The sequence below is a fragment of the Muntiacus reevesi genome, chromosome 5 (genome assembly GCF_963930625.1).
Source record: "Muntiacus reevesi chromosome 5, mMunRee1.1, whole genome shotgun sequence".
NCBI lineage: Eukaryota > Metazoa > Chordata > Mammalia > Artiodactyla > Cervidae > Muntiacus > Muntiacus reevesi.
The window spans coordinates 50,495,874-50,513,591 of NC_089253.1; the positions used below are offsets into that span (position 1 = coordinate 50,495,874).

General features: G+C 46.2%; 1 protein-coding gene across 1 annotated transcript; it reads left to right on the forward strand.

Annotated features, from left to right (window-relative positions):
• The first annotated feature begins 8,089 nt into the window (after nt 1-8,089).
• LAX1 (lymphocyte transmembrane adaptor 1) lies at nt 8,090-12,616 on the forward strand. The gene is made up of 4 exons (XM_065937319.1): nt 8,090-8,199; nt 8,834-8,944; nt 9,608-9,693; nt 11,452-12,616. Exons 2-4 carry the CDS (start codon nt 8,863-8,865, stop codon nt 12,190-12,192), a joined length of 909 nt encoding a protein of 302 aa, XP_065793391.1. The 5' UTR covers nt 8,090-8,199; nt 8,834-8,862; the 3' UTR covers nt 12,193-12,616.
• Nucleotides 12,617-17,718: the final 5,102 nt, after the last annotated feature.

Here is a 17,718-nt window from a genome sequence, read left to right on the forward strand (position 1 = left end):
GGCTGCAGACCAGGGAAAATGGAAAGAACAATAGCGCAACACACACGCCTCGCATGGGCCTAGCCCAATACTAAGGGACACAGAGTAAAGTCAGCCCTCCCTGTCTTGCTATTGTCCTAAGACACACAAAAAGAAAATGCTTGTTCAAAACAAAATTAAAGTGTTTGCCACCCCAGCTTGTTCAGGAGGCCCTAGTTCATGAAAGAGTTGGAATGATTCTTTATTCACTCCCAGGAGAAGGGGACAGAGAACCGTCCTGACGTCTGCCTTGCTCGCTCCGTGTGATCGCAGGCTGCTCCGGCGCCTCCCCTGGCGTGCTCTGCACTCTTCCCGGTTCCTGCCGCGACGCCCCGTCCTCCTCCCGCCCGTGTTGGCCCGGGGCCGGAAGCCGCTCCCCCGCCGCCGGGGCCGAGGGAGGGGAGGCCGGCGGCGCCTCCCAGCGTCTGCCCGCCGCTCCGCAGCTGCCGGCGCTCGAGGGGAGGCTGCGGGACGGAGAACTCAGACGACCGGGCACCGGGGCCGCCTGCCCGCAGACCGAGGCCCAGGAAAGGCCTGCTCGGCAGCGGCGCCCGGCGTCCTCTCTGGGCCTCAGCCTGGCAGACAGAAGCTGTCTCCCTACCCGGTCACACTTCTTGCTTGCAGATTCCCCTCAACTCTTCCCAAGGACCTGACGTTGAATGAGAGCATGGAGCAGAGAAGTGAAAGAAATATTTACGTACTTTCCAAATTTCTCTGTCCTGTCTGAACCCTACTCTCTCACAGTATTAACTTAAAAGGAGGGTACTTTCTCCCTTTGTTCTGCTTCAGACACGCCTGGGCCGGAGAAGGCCTCTCCATGAGCAAATGCGCAAGGAGGGATGGGGCTGTCAACCAGCTGTCATCCTGCTCCATTGTCTCAGCTCCTAGACCTTCAAAAACAAAGCCTGGCTGCAGCTGTCTTTCACACAGGGCAATTTTGGCATGTTGGGGGAGCCCAGAAATACAAGAGCCACTGATAACCCCTTCCTAGGGCAGAGGAGACCCAACACAGGCCCTGGGTTGCCCTTCCTGGGAAGAACAGCAAGGGCAGTGCTGAGATGACTTTGTCCTTCGGCCCATTCGTGCACAGCAGGAGAAAAAGACTAGGATGTTCATTTCTTTCTCAATATCTTATCCTGTTACACACTTAGGTCATAAATTCACAACAGCAATAAGCACCAAGAGAACTTCTCAGAGGACCCAGTTAACTCTTTAAAGAGTTGCACTGTGCCAAATGCCAGAGATGTAATAAATTAAAACACAGTCTGCCTGAGAAGGTTCAAAGTCTGTGTGGGGTAACAAACATTTAAACAACTCATCCCAACAATTGGGAGGTGCTATTACACACAGGGTCATGAAGATACAGAAGAGCAAGAATCCAGTTCCAGATGCAAAGGGCTTTACAGGAGTGGTGATGCTTATGACAAATTTTTTTAAAATAACAATTTTGTTTTATAAAAATGAGACTTCAAACAATGGGTCCAAAAAAAGAAAATAACCAAATACCTCAAGCCGCACGCACAGAAATAAACTCGTACATGTGATTTTACTGAAATTCTACGAAAGAAAACGACACTCTGTTAAAATGAAGGAACTAGTCCAAAGGCCCAGAGTATGGAAGGACAGTGAGCTGGGTCGGCTTGGAAGGCAAGGGGGTGGCTGCCTGGAGCTGACCACAGCAGGAGGGCTGGGACCACATCTGGTTTTTGTGCAAACCGGTACTCTGTGGTGGGAGACATCCCAGAGACATGCGCTTAAAGAAGAAAGAAACAACGCAAAAGGTAGGCAGGCTAAGCATCCGGAGAGGAAGAGAGAAAGGCCTGAGGGGGCAGTCCATTAAGTGTAAAGAAATGAGCCTCATGCATCAGGAGATGATACTGTAAGCATCATCTTAGCAGACCCATTTAATGAACTGTTGCATATGCCAAGTCCTAAGTCAGGCATTTTTCATTGTTCAACCAATTAATTCTCACAAAAGCATTACCTAAATATCATTATGATTGTCGTTTTACATCCAAGGACACACCCAAAGAGATTAGAGGACTTGCTCAAGATCACCCAGGTAGTAATTTAAGATCTGACACTCTTAACCCAGTGCTTCCGTTTTTCCAAAGAGGATGTTTAAGCATGTTGCCCCTCCACCTCAAAAGGCTTTGGTTGCTTGGATGCTTAAGTTCTGTCCATTGAAAACCAATCTTAGAATCTTTAGAATCATATGTCACATTCAACCCTTCAAGTCATTCAGTTCAGTCAGTTCAGTCGCTCAGTCGTGTCCAACTCTTTGCGACCCCATGGATTGCAGCACTCCAGGCTTCTCTGTCCATCACCAACTCCTGGAGCTTGCTCAAACTCATGTCCATCGAGTCAGTGATGCCATCCAACCATCTCATTCTCTGTCATCCCCTTCTCCTCCTGCCTTCAATCTTTCCAGCATCAGGGTCTTCTCCAATGAGTCAGTTCTTCACATCAGGTGGCCAAAGTATTGGGGTTTCAGCTTCAGCATCAGTCCTTCCAACGAACACCTAGGACTGATTTCCTTTAGGATGGACTGGTTGGATCTCCTTGCAGTCCAAGGGTCTCTCAAGAGTCTTCTCCAACACCACAGTTCAAAAGCATCAATTCTTCGGTGCTCAGCTTTCTTTATAGTCCAACTCTCACATCTACACATGACTACTGGAAAAACATAGCTTTGACTATACGGACCTTTGTCGGCAGAGTAATTCTGCTTTTTAATATGCTGTCTAGGTTGGTCATAGCTTCTCTTCCAGGGAGCAAGAGTCTTTTTAATTTCATGGCTGCAGTCACTTGTCCACAGTGAGTTTGGAGCCCAAGAAAATAAGTTCTCTCACTGTTTCCACTGTTTCCCCATCTATTTGCCATGAATAGATGGGACCACATGCCACGATCTTAGTTTTATTCAATGTTGAGTTTTAAGCCAACTTTTTCACTTTCCTCTTTCACTTTCATCAAGAGCCTCTTTAGTTCTTCACTTTCTGCCATAAAGGTGGTATATCTGAGGTTATTGATATTTCTCCTGGCAATCTTGATTCCAGCTTGTGCTTCATCCAACCCAGCATTCCTCGTGATGTACTCTGCATATAAGTTAAATAAGCAGGGTGACAATATACAGGAACCAGTCCTTTGTTCCATGTCAGGTTCTAATTGTTGCTTCTTGACCTGCATACAGATTTCTCAGGAGGCAGGTAAGGTGATCTGGTATTCCTATCTAAGAATTTTCCACAGTTTGTTGTGATCCACACAGTCAAAAGCTTTGTCATAGTCAATAAAGCAGAAGTAGATGTTTTTCTGGAATTCTCTTGCTTTTTCTATGACCCAGCAGATGTTGGCAATTTGATCTCTAGTTCCTCTGCCTTTTCTAAATCCAGCTTGGACATCTGGAAGCTCACAGTTCATGTATTGTTGAAGCCTGGCTTGGAGAATTTTGAGTACTTTGCTAGCATGTGAGATGAGTGCAATTGTGAGGTAGTTTGAGCATTCTTTGGGATTGCCTTTCTTTGGGATTGGAATGAAAACTGAACTCTTCCAGTCCTGTGGCCACTACTGAGTCTTCCAAATTTGCTGGCATATTGAGTATAGTACTTTCATAGCATTCTCTTTTAGGATTTGAAATAGCTCAACTGGAATACCATCACCTCCAGTACTTTGTTCATAGTGATGACTTCACACTCCAGGATGTCTGGCATCAGGTGAATGATCACACCATCATGGTTATCTGGGTCATTAAGCTGTTTTTTGTATAGTTCTGTGTATTCTTGCCACCTTTTCTTAATATCTTCTGCTTCTGTTAGGTCCATACCGTTTCTACTTTATTGTGCTCATCTTTGCATGAAATGTTCCCTTGGTATCTCTAATTTTCTTGAAGAGATCTCTAGTCTTTTCCATTCTATTGTTTTCCTCTATTTCTTTGCACTGATAAAGTGGTTAAAGATAACACTAGAGCAATCAGGTTTGAAACACATATCCTGTCACCAGGAGTGAATAGTTTTCTTCTACTATCACTACGAATAACTTCAGGTATCTGTTTTGTGTTTTGAGTGGTTGGTTTAATTGGTCTACCATGGGGAGGGAAGGTGTGCAGCCAGGGCCGGGAAACCCAAAGCTCAGTCTGAGGCCTGGGAGCCTCATGTGAGGAGGCTGTTTCTCTCAAGCATGGAGGCAGGAGAAAATAAGAGAAGATGGAAGACTCGGCAGACGCAACAAGCTGTGTAGATGATAAGATCACATGAGATAAGACCTTGAGATGGTCGCAGGCATGGGGAAGTTCTTGAAAAAATTTTTAAGTAGCTGTCAGGGTTCTGAGGTTTGGTTCTGTCTGCTCTCCCACCTGCCATCTTCCAGATTCCCCATTCCCACACCATCTGCTCTTGGCACCAGGTCTGGGAAGTCCTCTCACTTCCAATCCCAGCACAAGTGCTGCAGCAATGGATCACCCTTCACCCACAAATCAGCTGCAGACACCAGAAACCTCTGTTTGTTTCTAAAAAGCACCTTCCAGTGCTCCTCATACCTCCTGAAACAAACACTGTCAATCTGGAGGCTGATAAAAATCTCAGTATCACAGAAACCCAGGGCGAGCAATCGCAAATGCCCTATGACCTTGACTCCTCTTGAATCATGCCCCCCACAGACCACAGCACATCAGCCAGCCCAGGGAACAGGGTGCAGGCGCCCTTGCTTCTATCATATTGAGAGCTGAGCAGCATTTCCTGGGCCCCAGGCCTCATTAGCACGTTGGTGGTATTGCTTCCTGTAGCTGACGATCTGTTTCCATTCTGGCAAAGTGTTTGCTCTCTTCTCTCTGCTTTGGGGGTTGGGGGAAGATGAGCTTCTCAAGGAGCCTGTCTCTGTCCTCTTGGCCGTCTCCCCCTCGGCGTCCCGCACGTCCCCGCCACAAGGCAGAGCGTCTGGCGTCCCCCTGAGCCGAGCTGAGGAGCTCCGCACCCAGAAGAGCTCTCCCCTGCCGCAGTCAGCATCGCAGCCACATCCAGGTAGAGCCAAGCTTGTTGTTTTGTATTTTGGGTCAAGTCAGCCTGACATTTCAGGGACAGACACAAGGTAGTGTTGGTTGGGGGAGAGAAAGTTCTAGAAAGACAGACTAGAAGCTTTAGAAAGGAAGAAATAAAAACCAATAGACTCTTTGTGATGGATTTTGATAAATAAAAACTTAAGAAGATGAAAATTTGAGAGTAAAATGTTGTATGTTAGGGAATGTTCAGAAAATGGAGACCAGGAGGATTTCTGTCATTCTTATCTACTAAAAAAAATGCTTATACTACACGGGATTATATGCAAAACACAAACCAATTCTGCCTTTTCTCTTGAAAGTCAGCAGTTTAGGAAGAGACAGGAAAAGTGGCAGACCGGCTGGCAAGCTGATGACGATTAAGAGAAGGCCTAGGGGGAGAAGCTGAAACCCAAGAGGGTCGCGGAATAATGGATGTCACCACGTCAGCGCACTCGGAGACTGCAGGGAGGACCGCAGAGCCCAGCACTCTGCAGGGAAACCTCGGCAGCCTGGACAAGTGAGTGCGGGAGCGGTGAGCGCTCCCCTCCCCGGATTTAGAAAGAGGGCCCTGGTCTGTCCTGGGAGGCTTCCACCCCAGCAGCCTTGCACCCCTCACCAGGCTCTCGTCTCCTAAGACCACTAAACTCTGGGCTCAGAGATGTTTGCTCAGAACTGCCGGGAGGAAAGGAATAGGTATTGAGAAGAGAAAGGAGTTGTTGGGAAGAGAGGAAATATGATAACACACCACTTCCTTAGAGCTGGCTTCCTGGCATGGCTGGGTTTCTCATGCTCAGAGGCCCTCATGACAGTCCTTGAGCTTTCCTTTTTCAAGTCCCACCGATCACTCCTCAGAGAAACAGAAACAAAAACCAGTTTCTGCTCCGATGGAGACAAACGGCCCACTCTTTACACAGGTGTGCTTTAGGTCTAAACACTTGCTGTGAATAAAAAATGGAATCATAGAGACGATAAAGATATGTCCTTAGATCCTAAAATCTCACAGAATTAATCATAGATGTAAATCTTACAGCTAAAACCTTCAATATTATATTATCAAAAAGTCCATCAATAGTTGAAACTTTGACACTGAGAGGTATTGATTTCAGTGCGAAATGATAAAACCACAGCTCAACAGCAATAAATTTAAAATCACTGTAGTTTGGGGAGGTAAATGTCATTACCATGACAAACAAATACATGTCCCCTGCTGGTGGACAAGGTCATTGATGGGGAATGAATTCATAAAGTAGAATCCTGCAGCACTCCTCCAATACTATTACTATATCCATTCATTTATTCATTTATTCATTCATTAATTTAACATATCCACCAGGTTCCTACTGGGTGCCAGGCACTGTTGCAGGCACAAGGTGAATAGGACAGGCAAGGACCACCTCCTGGAGGTTACAGTTAAGTAGAAGAGTCAGATACAGACAGGTGAACAAAAGCATGGCTAGTGTAACATCAGTCAGTCCTAAGTGCTACGGAGAAAAACCAGGGCAGAGTAAGGGGGCTGCCCGAGAGCACTGAGGAGGATGTGACCGGGGAGGACCTATCAGGGCACGTGACATTTCAGAAGACACCTAAATGAAATGAGGGAATTGAACTGAGGGAGAGGGAGCAGCGGGACTGAGACAAGACTGTGCTTTGCTGGAAACAGCATGGAGTCCTGGTCATCAAGGTCAGAGGGAAAACAGTAGGAAAGGAGGTCAGAGGCAGGCAAAGGCAGAAGAGAGGAGGCTGTGACATTCTCGCCGGTTAGGGACTATGGATGCTATCCCAAGTGTGATGAGAAGTCATGGGTGGTTGCAAGCAGAGGCGGCACGTGATCTGATTTAACTGTTTAGAGGATCGCTCTGGCCCCTGTGTGAAGATAGTATGTTGGGGCCAAGAGTGAAAGCAAGGAGATCATTGGAGGGGTTCTTGCAAAGGTCCGTGTGGAACTCATGGTGGCTCAGACCAAGGTAGTGGCAATGCAGGAGCAAGAGGTGATGCTTTGGGGTAGATGTGCAGGTTGAGCAGATAGCAACTGCTGGTTAACTAGCAGCAGGGTGTGAAAAAGAAAGCATTCACAGATGACTCCAAGGTTTTTGGCCGAGCCATTAGATGATGAGAAACACCAGAGGAACAGGTTTATGGGGGGTGGGGGGAGAACAGGAGTTCTGTTTTAAACATTTTTGGTTTGAGATGTCTATTAGGTTACCACATGGGAATGTCCAGTATGAAATTGGGTGAACAAGTCTAGAACTCATAAGGACAAAAACCTTCCCTAATGGATGACCTGGTTTCTAATATTTGGTGGGGCAGTTTCACTAATGATGCATTGTGTAACCTCAACTGGCTGCTTCCTATAGCCAAAGCAGAGCAGTAGCTCGGGCCCTGCCCAGGAATTACAAGTAGCCTGGAACTTACTCAGTGCATTTGCATTGGTCACGTTCCACAGAATAGCAGAGTGTTGCTTGAAGACCAGCTCCACGAGTTGATGCCACCGAGATTATTAAAATGCAAGCAACCTGGACTCTTGTCCCAGAGTTGTTCTGTAATTGCAACTGGATAATCTCTTCCAAGCAAGACGGAAAGCTGAGGGGCAGGGAACAGGTTAAGCAAGAGCAAATGGACTTGACAAGTTTGGGAGACAGTGTGAAACCATAGAAAGAACAGTCTTTGGGGCCAAGCAGACCTAGATTCACATTCCATCATGCTCCTTCCTACCTATATGATCTTCCATATGTTACTCTACTTTACTGAGTGTAAATCTCAGATTCCTTGGTCACAAAGAGAGATGGGATTGTTGTACAGATTAAATAAGCTTTAATGCAAACCACTGGCATCCAGTGAACATTCAGAAGGGATAGCTCTCTTCTCCCACATCCTCTTTCCCTCTCTCCATAAGGAGATAACCCTCTCTTCCACCACCCAGCCCATCCCGCTCAGAGTTCCTTCACTCGGTTCCCACCTCAAATCCTTGAGTCCTACCTCTTGGAGGAAGCGTCTTCCCCCCTCCTCACCCCATGGCTGGATCATGGCCCTTGGTTTTCCTCACAGAGCTGAAGACCACAGCAGGAGCATCTTTTCTGGGTTTGCGGCTCTCCTTGCCATCCTCCTGGTTGTTGCAGTTTTCTGCGTCCTGTGGAACTGCAGTAAACGGAAGAAGCGTGAGTCCCTTGTTTGTCCAAAGTTGAGACACACTATGATCAATTGTCTAGTCAGGAATTTAAAGCCCAGTTCTCAGATGGCACAGTGGTAAATAATCTGCCTGCCAATGCAGGAGATGCAGGAAATGTAGATTCGATCCCTGGGTTGGGAAGATCCCCCAGAGGAGGAAACGGCAACCCACTCCAGTATTCTTGTCTGGAAAAATCCCATGGACAGGGGCCTAGCAGGCAACAGTCCGTGGGGTCACATGGAGTCAGACATGACTGAGCACAGACACATATATTGCCCTCCAGAGATAAACCGCTGCACCGAGGAGTCCTCTGTCCTCACCTAACACACAGGTCCTTGTCTCCGTCAGGATCACAAGCCGTGGCTCTGAAAGACTCCGTGCTGAGTGGAGCCTCACTCTGAAAGCCATGCCCTGGTACCCTGTGCCCATTTCTTCTTCCTGCTTCTGTCTCCTGAGTCCCCTCTTCTTCTAGCTCAAAGGCATTGGTCAAGTCTGGAAGCACATTTTTCATAATACATGGTGAGGGTGGGGAATATTTTCAGGCGCCGTCTCTTCCCCAAGGGTCCCCACAATCTGTGCAACTAAGCCCAGCCACGACCTCTGTGTCTCTCATTGTCTTGCAGGGCAAGTTCCCTACCTCCGAGTTACCCTCATGCCCTTGTTGACTCTGCCTCGACCCAGACAACGAGCCAAAAATATTTATGATCTCTTGCCCCGAAGACAAGAAGAGCCGGGTAGGTTTTTCTTTCTAATCCATGGAATCCAGGCCTACAGAACTTCTGCCTCCAGAATATACATCTCACCTACAAAAGCGTCTTCTTCTAAGCATGCTACCGACCTGCTCTTCAGGGAGCAGGCGAGAAGGCAGGACAGACAGACGGCAAGGTTCACCTCCAGTGGGGTCTGGGGGCTTGAAGAGGGAGCAGGGAGTCATCGGGATCAGGGATCTGGTTTGGGGTTTTCTCCAACTTCACTGAGAAATGATTGACATATGTCACTGTATGAGTTTATAGAGTACAGCATGATAATTTGACTACACAGATTACAGTTCTGGTTTCCTTGATGCAGTTAGCTGGGTATGTCTAAGGTTGGGAAAGACACACAGGAGGAGAACATGGCCTCCAGCCTCATGTCAGGGAGGGCTCACCTGAGAAGCCTGCTCCCAGCCAGCTTCCTCAATTCCTGCGCTAGTGTCCGTTTGTCCTCAGCTGGCTGAGGAGTGTTCCAGGTCTCCCAGCTCATCATCCTTGTAGCCCTGACCCTCTCCCCACAGAATGCTGACCCCCAAATACCAGATATCACACAGATCCACTTCACCCAGAATGTGAGGACTGAACAGGCTGAAGCACTTGGAGGACTGGCTGACTATGCTCAGGGTTTGCTCTCTGTCCTTTCAGGAAGACATCCCTCAAGGAGCATCCGTATTGTCAGCACCGAAAGCCTTCTCTCCAGGAATTCTGACAGCCCTCCCTCAGAGCATGTGGTAAGAGTCAAGCGAAACGACAGTCCCTTTGGGAGAAATGACATGTCTCTGGCAGAAGAGCGGAAGTGCAAGAGTTCTAGGTTTTGCTTCTTGTTTCACTATAAAGGGCATGTCCTTTGGCACCCCAGGCCCTATTAATAAATGGGAAGACTAGCCTCAGAACTGCCCTACCACCCAAGGCAAAAAATTTGGAAAGAGAGGAGCAAGTGCTTGAGATTTTAAGAAAGGCACCAAGGCACATGTATTCAAGGACACTTGTTGGAACTGAAATGTATTGCCTTAACAAAGACATGATAGTGTGTTTTCCCAAATAAGTGTTGTCTCCTGTACCATAATTATCTTGGGAGGGTACATAAATTTTCCAACAGGGCTGTTGGTGCTCAAAGCACCCTTAAGGTTCTGCTTTGGGAATTACTTCCAAGCCTATGTCAAATTGTTTCAATCTTCCTCCAGAGCCGAAATACTCATAAGTCAGTCAGCACTGTGACTGGTGTAAAAAGTGTTGAGCATGTTGGGGATACCTTTGCGTCTGGCTCCGAAGGCAGCTCCAAAGGAGGAGACGCACGGCAGTGTGGGGCAGAGGGACTGCTATGAAGATCAGGGCGCTCGTTTCCATAGATAAGTCCTCATTAGCTTGTTCAAAGAATTTGTTTCTTCCGTTTCACGGCGTCCCTGGGTGAGTACGGCCATGGTGCCGCTGCTGCCGATTGACTCGTTACCCGGCAGCCTTTCTTTACCCAGGGCTGCTGACTGACTCGTTACCCGGCCTTTCCTTACCCAGGGGCGCAGGTTTGATGACCACGTGGCCGCCTCCAAGTCGCCACATTTGCTTCCTTCTCATCTCGCATGTCCCATTCTTAGGCTCTGGTCCTGCTTCTAAGACTTCCTAGGGCAGCAAGACCATGTGGCTATAAAAGGAAGAGTGGAGGAAATCCACTGCTTAAGCTAGTTCTCGGATTCAGCTGAGCCCTGCGGGGATTTTGCACCTAGAGTTTAGATCTCAAGCTGACTTAAACCTACAAACATGTTTGGATTGTACTCTATACTGTTTGAAGGTTTGAACTAGTTGCCAACATTTAAAAACCTAAGAGATTTCACACTGAAGTCCAGATATCCAGCCTCTTTTGAAAATCAGAGGTTCTGGAAATCAGACCAGCATTCCTCAATGACCATAGCTGACCTGTGTGTCAGCTGCGCCCATGCTAACAACAGCAAGCATTTCGTAGTGTTTCCTTTGTGCCAGGAGCTAAACAATTTACAGGCAATAATTCATTTTTTTCTTCACAAAAACCTCGTAGTGTTGATATTATTATGATTGTCCCCATTTTATAAGTTCGGAAGCTGAGGCACAGTGAGATTAGGTAACTGTGTAAACTCGGCGCAGAGTGGTAAGGTTAGGACTTGCACCCTCAGTCTGAACCTAAGCCTCTACCTTTAGCCACTCTGCGGGGCCTAGCAACATGTTCTGGGGTGGCAAGCTCTCTCTAGTTCATAATACTTCCCCCACTGAACCCCCACAGTGTGGCCAAAAACCAGTTACAATTTATTGTCACATTTACACGGCTGCTTTTCTTAAACCCAGCCTACTTCACTCATCCCAGCCTAGCGTCAGAAGCCTTGTGATTTGAGGCCCCTGATTCAGAGCTTTTCTCTGAGTGAAGGAACCATTAGGTATAATAGTACTGGGTGGGGAAGAAGAAAGGGTTTGTCCTTATTTCTACTCCTACCCTGTCACGCGCTTTCTCTTCTGCCTTACAGCCCTCCCAAGCAGGCGATGCCCTCCACATGCACGGAGCCCATACTCACGCCATGGGGTATGCAGTGGGCATCTATGACAATGCCGTGCAGCCCCAGCTGTGTGGAAACCTTGCTCCCTCAGCTCACTATGTCAATGTCAGAGCTTCAAGAGGTTATCCGAGCACTTCTTCAGAGGAGTCAAGAGATTATGTCAATATCCCCACAGCAAAGGAGATTGCTGAGACTTTGGCTTCTACCAGTAACCCTCCTGGGAACCTCTTCATCCTCCCAAGTACCAAGGAGCTGGCGCTGTCTGAAGAAATAGATGAGGGTTGTGGGAATGCCAGTGACTGCACCAGTTTGGGGTCTCCAGGAACTGAGAACAGTGATCCACTCAGCGATGGGGAAGGATCTTCTCAGACCTCAAATGACTATGTCAACGTGGCAGAGTTGGATCTCGGGACCCCCCAAGGGAAGCAGCTCCGGGGAATGTTTCAGTGCCGCAGGGATTATGAAAATGTACCACCAGGTCCCAGTAACAACAAGCAGCAGGAGGAGGAAGTGACATCCTCAAACACAGACCGTGTAGAGGGCAGGACAGATGGTCCAGAGACCCACATCCCACCTGCCGTGCAGTCAGGGAGCTTCCTGGCTTTAAAGGATTATGTGGCCTGTCAGTCGTCTGCCCACAGTGAGAACGGGCCGTGGAAACGTGCAGAAGAGACATCAAGTGAGGACTCTCACGACTATGAGAATGTGTGAGCTGCCGAGGCAAGAGCCGGGGGCTGAGCAGCAGCCTGACCCCGGCTCTTTCCTCACAAACTCAGACCCAGCCACCCAGTCGGCAAGCCACACGAAGTGGTCGCTGCTGCCAGATTCACCCTTGATGACCCTGTATTTCAGTGGTTTCATTTGGTTAGGCTAAGGAGATGAAATGAGCAGGGAGCTAAGGGCCTCTCAAAAGCAGTTTCGAGAAAGCCAGAAAGTAATTCTTCTCAGCAAGTTTCTGTTACTTCTCGTACCAACTTAAGAATGTTTGCTGAAACTACCTTACAGAATTGTTAGGAGGCCAAAAATGGAAGAGTCCTTTAGTGCACAGTGGAAACGTGATGTAGCCTAAAATCATTACCTTTGCTAATACCAGCAGGCTGCAAAGAAAGAATACAGATTATTTGGTAATCCAGGCAGAGGCCAAAAGGAATGAAGAAGCTGGAGTGGGGTGGGGAGGGAGAGTTTCCACTCTAGAATGAATGTGGACCACCAAACGCTGGAGAAAACACAGAATAATAATGCTCATCATTGCTGAGGGGATTGCAAGCCATAACCTTCACTCTGGAAAATTGTTCATCAGTTTCTTATAAACATACACTTATTATATAACCCAGTCATTCCACTATTAGGTATTTATCCAAGTGTAAAGTTTGTGTTCACAAGAGAAAAAAAACCTCATACATTGCTGTTTATAGCAGCTTTATTCATAATTGTGAAAACTTAGAAATAAATAAGTCTTTCAACAGGTGAATGGATAAACAAGCTGTCCTATATCCACACAATGAATTTATCCACACTCACCGGTAAAAATGAGTGAAGTATATAGGTTTATGCAACAACATGGACAAATATTAAACACATTTTGATAAGTGAAAGAAGCTATACCTAAAAATCTACATATTGTATGGTTCTACTTAAATGACATTTCTGAAAAAAGCAAAACTGTAGAGGCAGAAAATAGATCAGTGGTTGAGAGGTTTGGGAAGCAGGAACAAAGGAGCTGTACAAGGAGATTTTTAGGATAATGTTTCTATAAGGTGATTGATACTTGACTGTATGCATTTGTCAAAACACACCAAAAAAAGCCCGTACAGCACAAAGAATGACTTTATTCTATGCAAATTTTAAAGTTCACCAGGCTGTTGGGGGGCCCACAATATAATGCAGATTATAAAAATTGAAAATTTTTGTAAAAATTTTTTTAAAATTGAATTGGTTTTACAAATGTATGGCATAATCTCACTGAAGGGAGTGGGGGAAATTGAGCTGGCTTAAGTAACTTTGGAAAACAATATTTTGCTTAAAAATGTAAGATAAAGACACGAAGAGCTGAACACAAACACTGCAGTGTAATTGATAAATTTGTGTCTCATGGGAATATAGTTTAGCAGTTTTGAAGCTAAGTCTATCCTCGAGTTGAACAAATAAGTAAATAAGATACAGGTAAGGAGAGGCAGGTTTCTTACTCTCAGAGAAAGAGGTAATAAATAAGCAAGTAGAAAAGGAAATACAGATGAGTGCACACGTAGGCTTCCCAGATGGCACAGTGGCAAAAAATCTGCCTGCCGACAGAGGAGACGCAGGTACAATCCCTGGGTTGGGACGGTCCTGCGGAGAAGGAAATGGCAACCCACTCAGTATTCTTGCCTGGGAAATTCCATAGACAGTGGAGCCTGGCGGGCTACAGTCCATGGGGTCACAAAGAGTCAGCCACTTGCCGGGGTCCAGCCCCAACAGGATCCAGGGGATACCCTCAGGATGAACGGCGTTGGTGAGAGAGAGAGAGAGAGAGAGAGAAGACACATGAGACCAGCCTTGATAGGGCCAAGTCTGCGAGGGACAGGGAGAGAGAGAGAGAGAGAGAGAGAAGGAGCGAATGACCAGATGGGGGTGTTTGCAGGGTCTGGCAGAGTCTGGCAATGCTTTATTTTTAACCATGGCTTTTATACCATAAATTAGTACATTTCTAAGGGGAAGATAGTTTAACATTACATCAGCTTGTTCTTCATGAAACCAGGGTGTTTTCTGCATACTACTTTGTTTATGAAGGTCTTGTACATTATCTTCTGGCCTTGGGGCCTACTGATATTTTATGACCTAGGTGAATGCAAAGCTGTTTTCCATAATCTATTCTTTAATGAACACAAAGGTCAGTCCTTTTGCAGAAGTTATCAGTTAAATTTACCTAAAAGGTTTACCACACAAAGACTCTGCAGCTCCAGTGAGACAGCCCCTGTTTAGCATTCCTGGTTAAAATGAACAATTCTAAACTCTTATTTTTCTAAATCTTTAACTATAACCACTTTTAGAATAATATTTTTATGTTCTCTAATAGGGCTTCCTCACCCCCGAAGGGCTCTGTGCCTATTAGGGCCTTTTATGTGATCAGGTTCTTTATGCTGTATATGATTAAGGTGTTGTGAGCAGTCGTGTGCATTAGTACGCATTTGCCAAGCAGGCTAGAATGCCAGCCAAGGGGTCTAAATTGAAACACTCCTTTCATCCTGGATAATCTTATAGGATACCACCGTCCGGTGGACACATTAATTAAAGTTCTAAGTTGATTCTGTTTGGAAAGAGATCGGGGAAGGCCTTCTACCCGTGTCACAGAAATTAGGGAATAGTCTAATATAGCAAGCATCAGAAAGACAGAGATCATCTTTAAGGTGAGCGCCGGGGAAGCTTTTCGAAATCCCTGAAAACCTGATCCGCCTTGCCAGTCAGGTTTTCTCCCTCATGACCTTGTCATGGGTGGGATCTCATGTGCCGGCTCCCGGCACACACACAGAAACACTCACACCCACAAATACATAGGCTAGTATATATGCATGTGTTTCCTAATTCTGCCCACTAGAGGGTCTAGAAGCAATGATTCTCCCAGATCTTGGTTTCTAAATATCATTGTCCAATAAAAGGAACCAGAATTCCTTGGAGGAATAGCTGGTTTTAGAGCTGAGGCAGGGAAAACACAAGATGAGTTTGACCACTATGTAGAAAAGGAAAGAAAAGAAAGAAGCAAGGGGTCAGGGGAAGAAAGAAGACAAGATGAGAGCATGCCAAAAGGAGCCAGCTGAAAGCACTCCCAAAGGTAACTAGAACAATTTAAGCAATAAAAATAAATATTTATAATGTAGATTTAAAATTCAAAGAATAAAATAAACACCCACGAATCCCTACTTTAATTCTGCTTTGGGCAAGTCCTGGTGAATGGTAAAATTAGCAGGTGGCACTGTATGGAAAAATAAGATAATTTCATAACTTCAAAGAATCTCCCTTCAAATATTGATTCACTCATGTGATGGTTTTAATGTTTATCCACAAATTATTTGATACTTCCCTTGACACTTAATTCCCTTCACCTTTGGTGTGGGCTGGATTTAGTGACTCTTTTCTAAGGAAAAGAATATGGAAAAGAGAAAATAATAAATCTACAGTGGAGAAACTTGTATATATGTAGGCTATTATACATGTATATTTTCTCTGTGCACTGGAAGGTCTAGAATCAGTGATGCTCCTGTAGGAATGAATGCACTCAGCTCTCAGACCTTGGTTTCTAAACTTGATAGACACTACCTTAACCATGTGATCAAGGTCAACTCACCATTGTTAAGCTATGTTGTGGACGTCCCTGGTGGTCCAGTGGTTAAGAATCTGCCTGCCAATGCAGAGGCCAAGAGTTCGACCCCTGGTCCAGGAAGAGTCCACATGCCAAGAGGCATCCAAGCCTGTGAGCCATAACTACCAAGCCGTATGCCGGAGCTCCTGACGCCCTCGTGCCTGCAGCCTGGGCTCTGCAACAAGAGAAGCCCCCGCAGTGAGAGACCTGAGCAACTGGAGAGCAGCCCTCACTGCCACCCTGGAGAAAGCCCACCCGCAGCAGTGAAGACCCAGCACAGAATAAATACACACATAGACGTTACGCTGCTCTGTGACCAAGGACAAGGGCGCTTTACCCCTGTGGTATTCTTCCCTGAAAGCCACAACCCCAGTCTTATCGTGAGAAGCATCAGAAAACTCAGCTTGAATGACATTCAACAAATACCTGACCAGAACTCTTTAAAGTGTTACAGTCATGACAGACAAGGGAAGGATGGAGAAACTGTCAGGCCGGCAGAGACTGAGAAAATGTGATGACTAAGCACATGATACCTTGCATTGGATTGTAGTACATGAAAAGGACATTAGTTGGGGAAAAGGTTAAAAAAGATAAAAAGAGAAGAAAGTTCATATTGTAGTTAATAGCATTGCATCAATGTTAATTTCTTAGTTTTGACAAAGGTACCAAGGTTACATATTTAGCATCAGGGGAAGCTGTGTGAAAGGTACGGTAACTCTCTGTACTATCCCTGTAACTTTTCTGAAAGTTATGCCAAAACAAAAAGTAATTTTAAAGCATGGACAAAGCTGGGAGTGAAGACATCTAGGTTCATTCCACTCAAATAAGTGTGCCTTTGTTCCTTTTTCTGCAAAAAGGGACATGATATAAAGCACATGCTGCTATTGTTGCTTTGGATATTTGTGTTAGTTTTCTGCATGGTTCTGTTAATGTATGTACTCAGTCTCTGCTATCAAACCGCAGTCCCTTTGTCTGTAGGAAAATATAATTAAATCCTTTGTGTTCACCCTAGTTCTTAGCACAAGGCCCAAGATAAAGTCAGGTTATCAATAACTGACGGGTGATGATGCGAGCTCAGTGCATGTCCTTATAAAATGTTGAGTGATGCTTTTCTGTGGTTCAGGAATGGAGACCGAGGCTTAAAGCTAAGCATCAAAGGTGTAACAACATCCCACATTTCTGAGTTCAGAGCACCACCAGCTGTTAGGGGTCAGCCAAAAACCCTCAGAGCTTACTGAGAACAGGAAAATAAGTCCTAACGTGCACTGCTCCCCACTGCGTTGCACCTCTGCTCTGCGGGAGAAGACTGGCCTCTGAGGATACGCTGATCAGTAGGAGTTTCCTTCCTCCTCACTGCCTCCGTCCCCAGGGATGGGAACCATCTAACTATCTCTTCTGCAGAGACCTGCACCCCAGGAAAAGGAGAAAGTAGCGCATGTGACAGAACTGAGAGGAAGGGCTTTGGAGGGGCTGACTACACGCTGAAAGTGTCACCAGAGGAAGGAATCTGGGCCTAGGTCATTTTGTTGGTACCATGTCAACAAGGTGCCAGGGCAAGGGACTTCTAGGATAAATCTGGGAGATATAGAACATCTGAAGTGGCTTCACAAGCACTTGGGTATGTGCTAAAGACTGAACATTTGTGTGCCCCTAAGGGATCATCGAAAAAGCAAGAGACTTCCAGAAAAACATATATTTCTGCTTTATTGACTATGCCAAAGTCTTTGACTGTGTGGATCACAATAAACTGTGGAAAATTCTGAAAGAGATGGGAACACCAGACCACCTGACGTGCCTCTTGAGAAACCTGTATGCAGGTCAGGAAGCAACAGTTAGAACTGGACATGGAACAGCAGACTGGTTCCAAATAGGAAAAGGAGTAGGTAAAGGCTGTATATTGT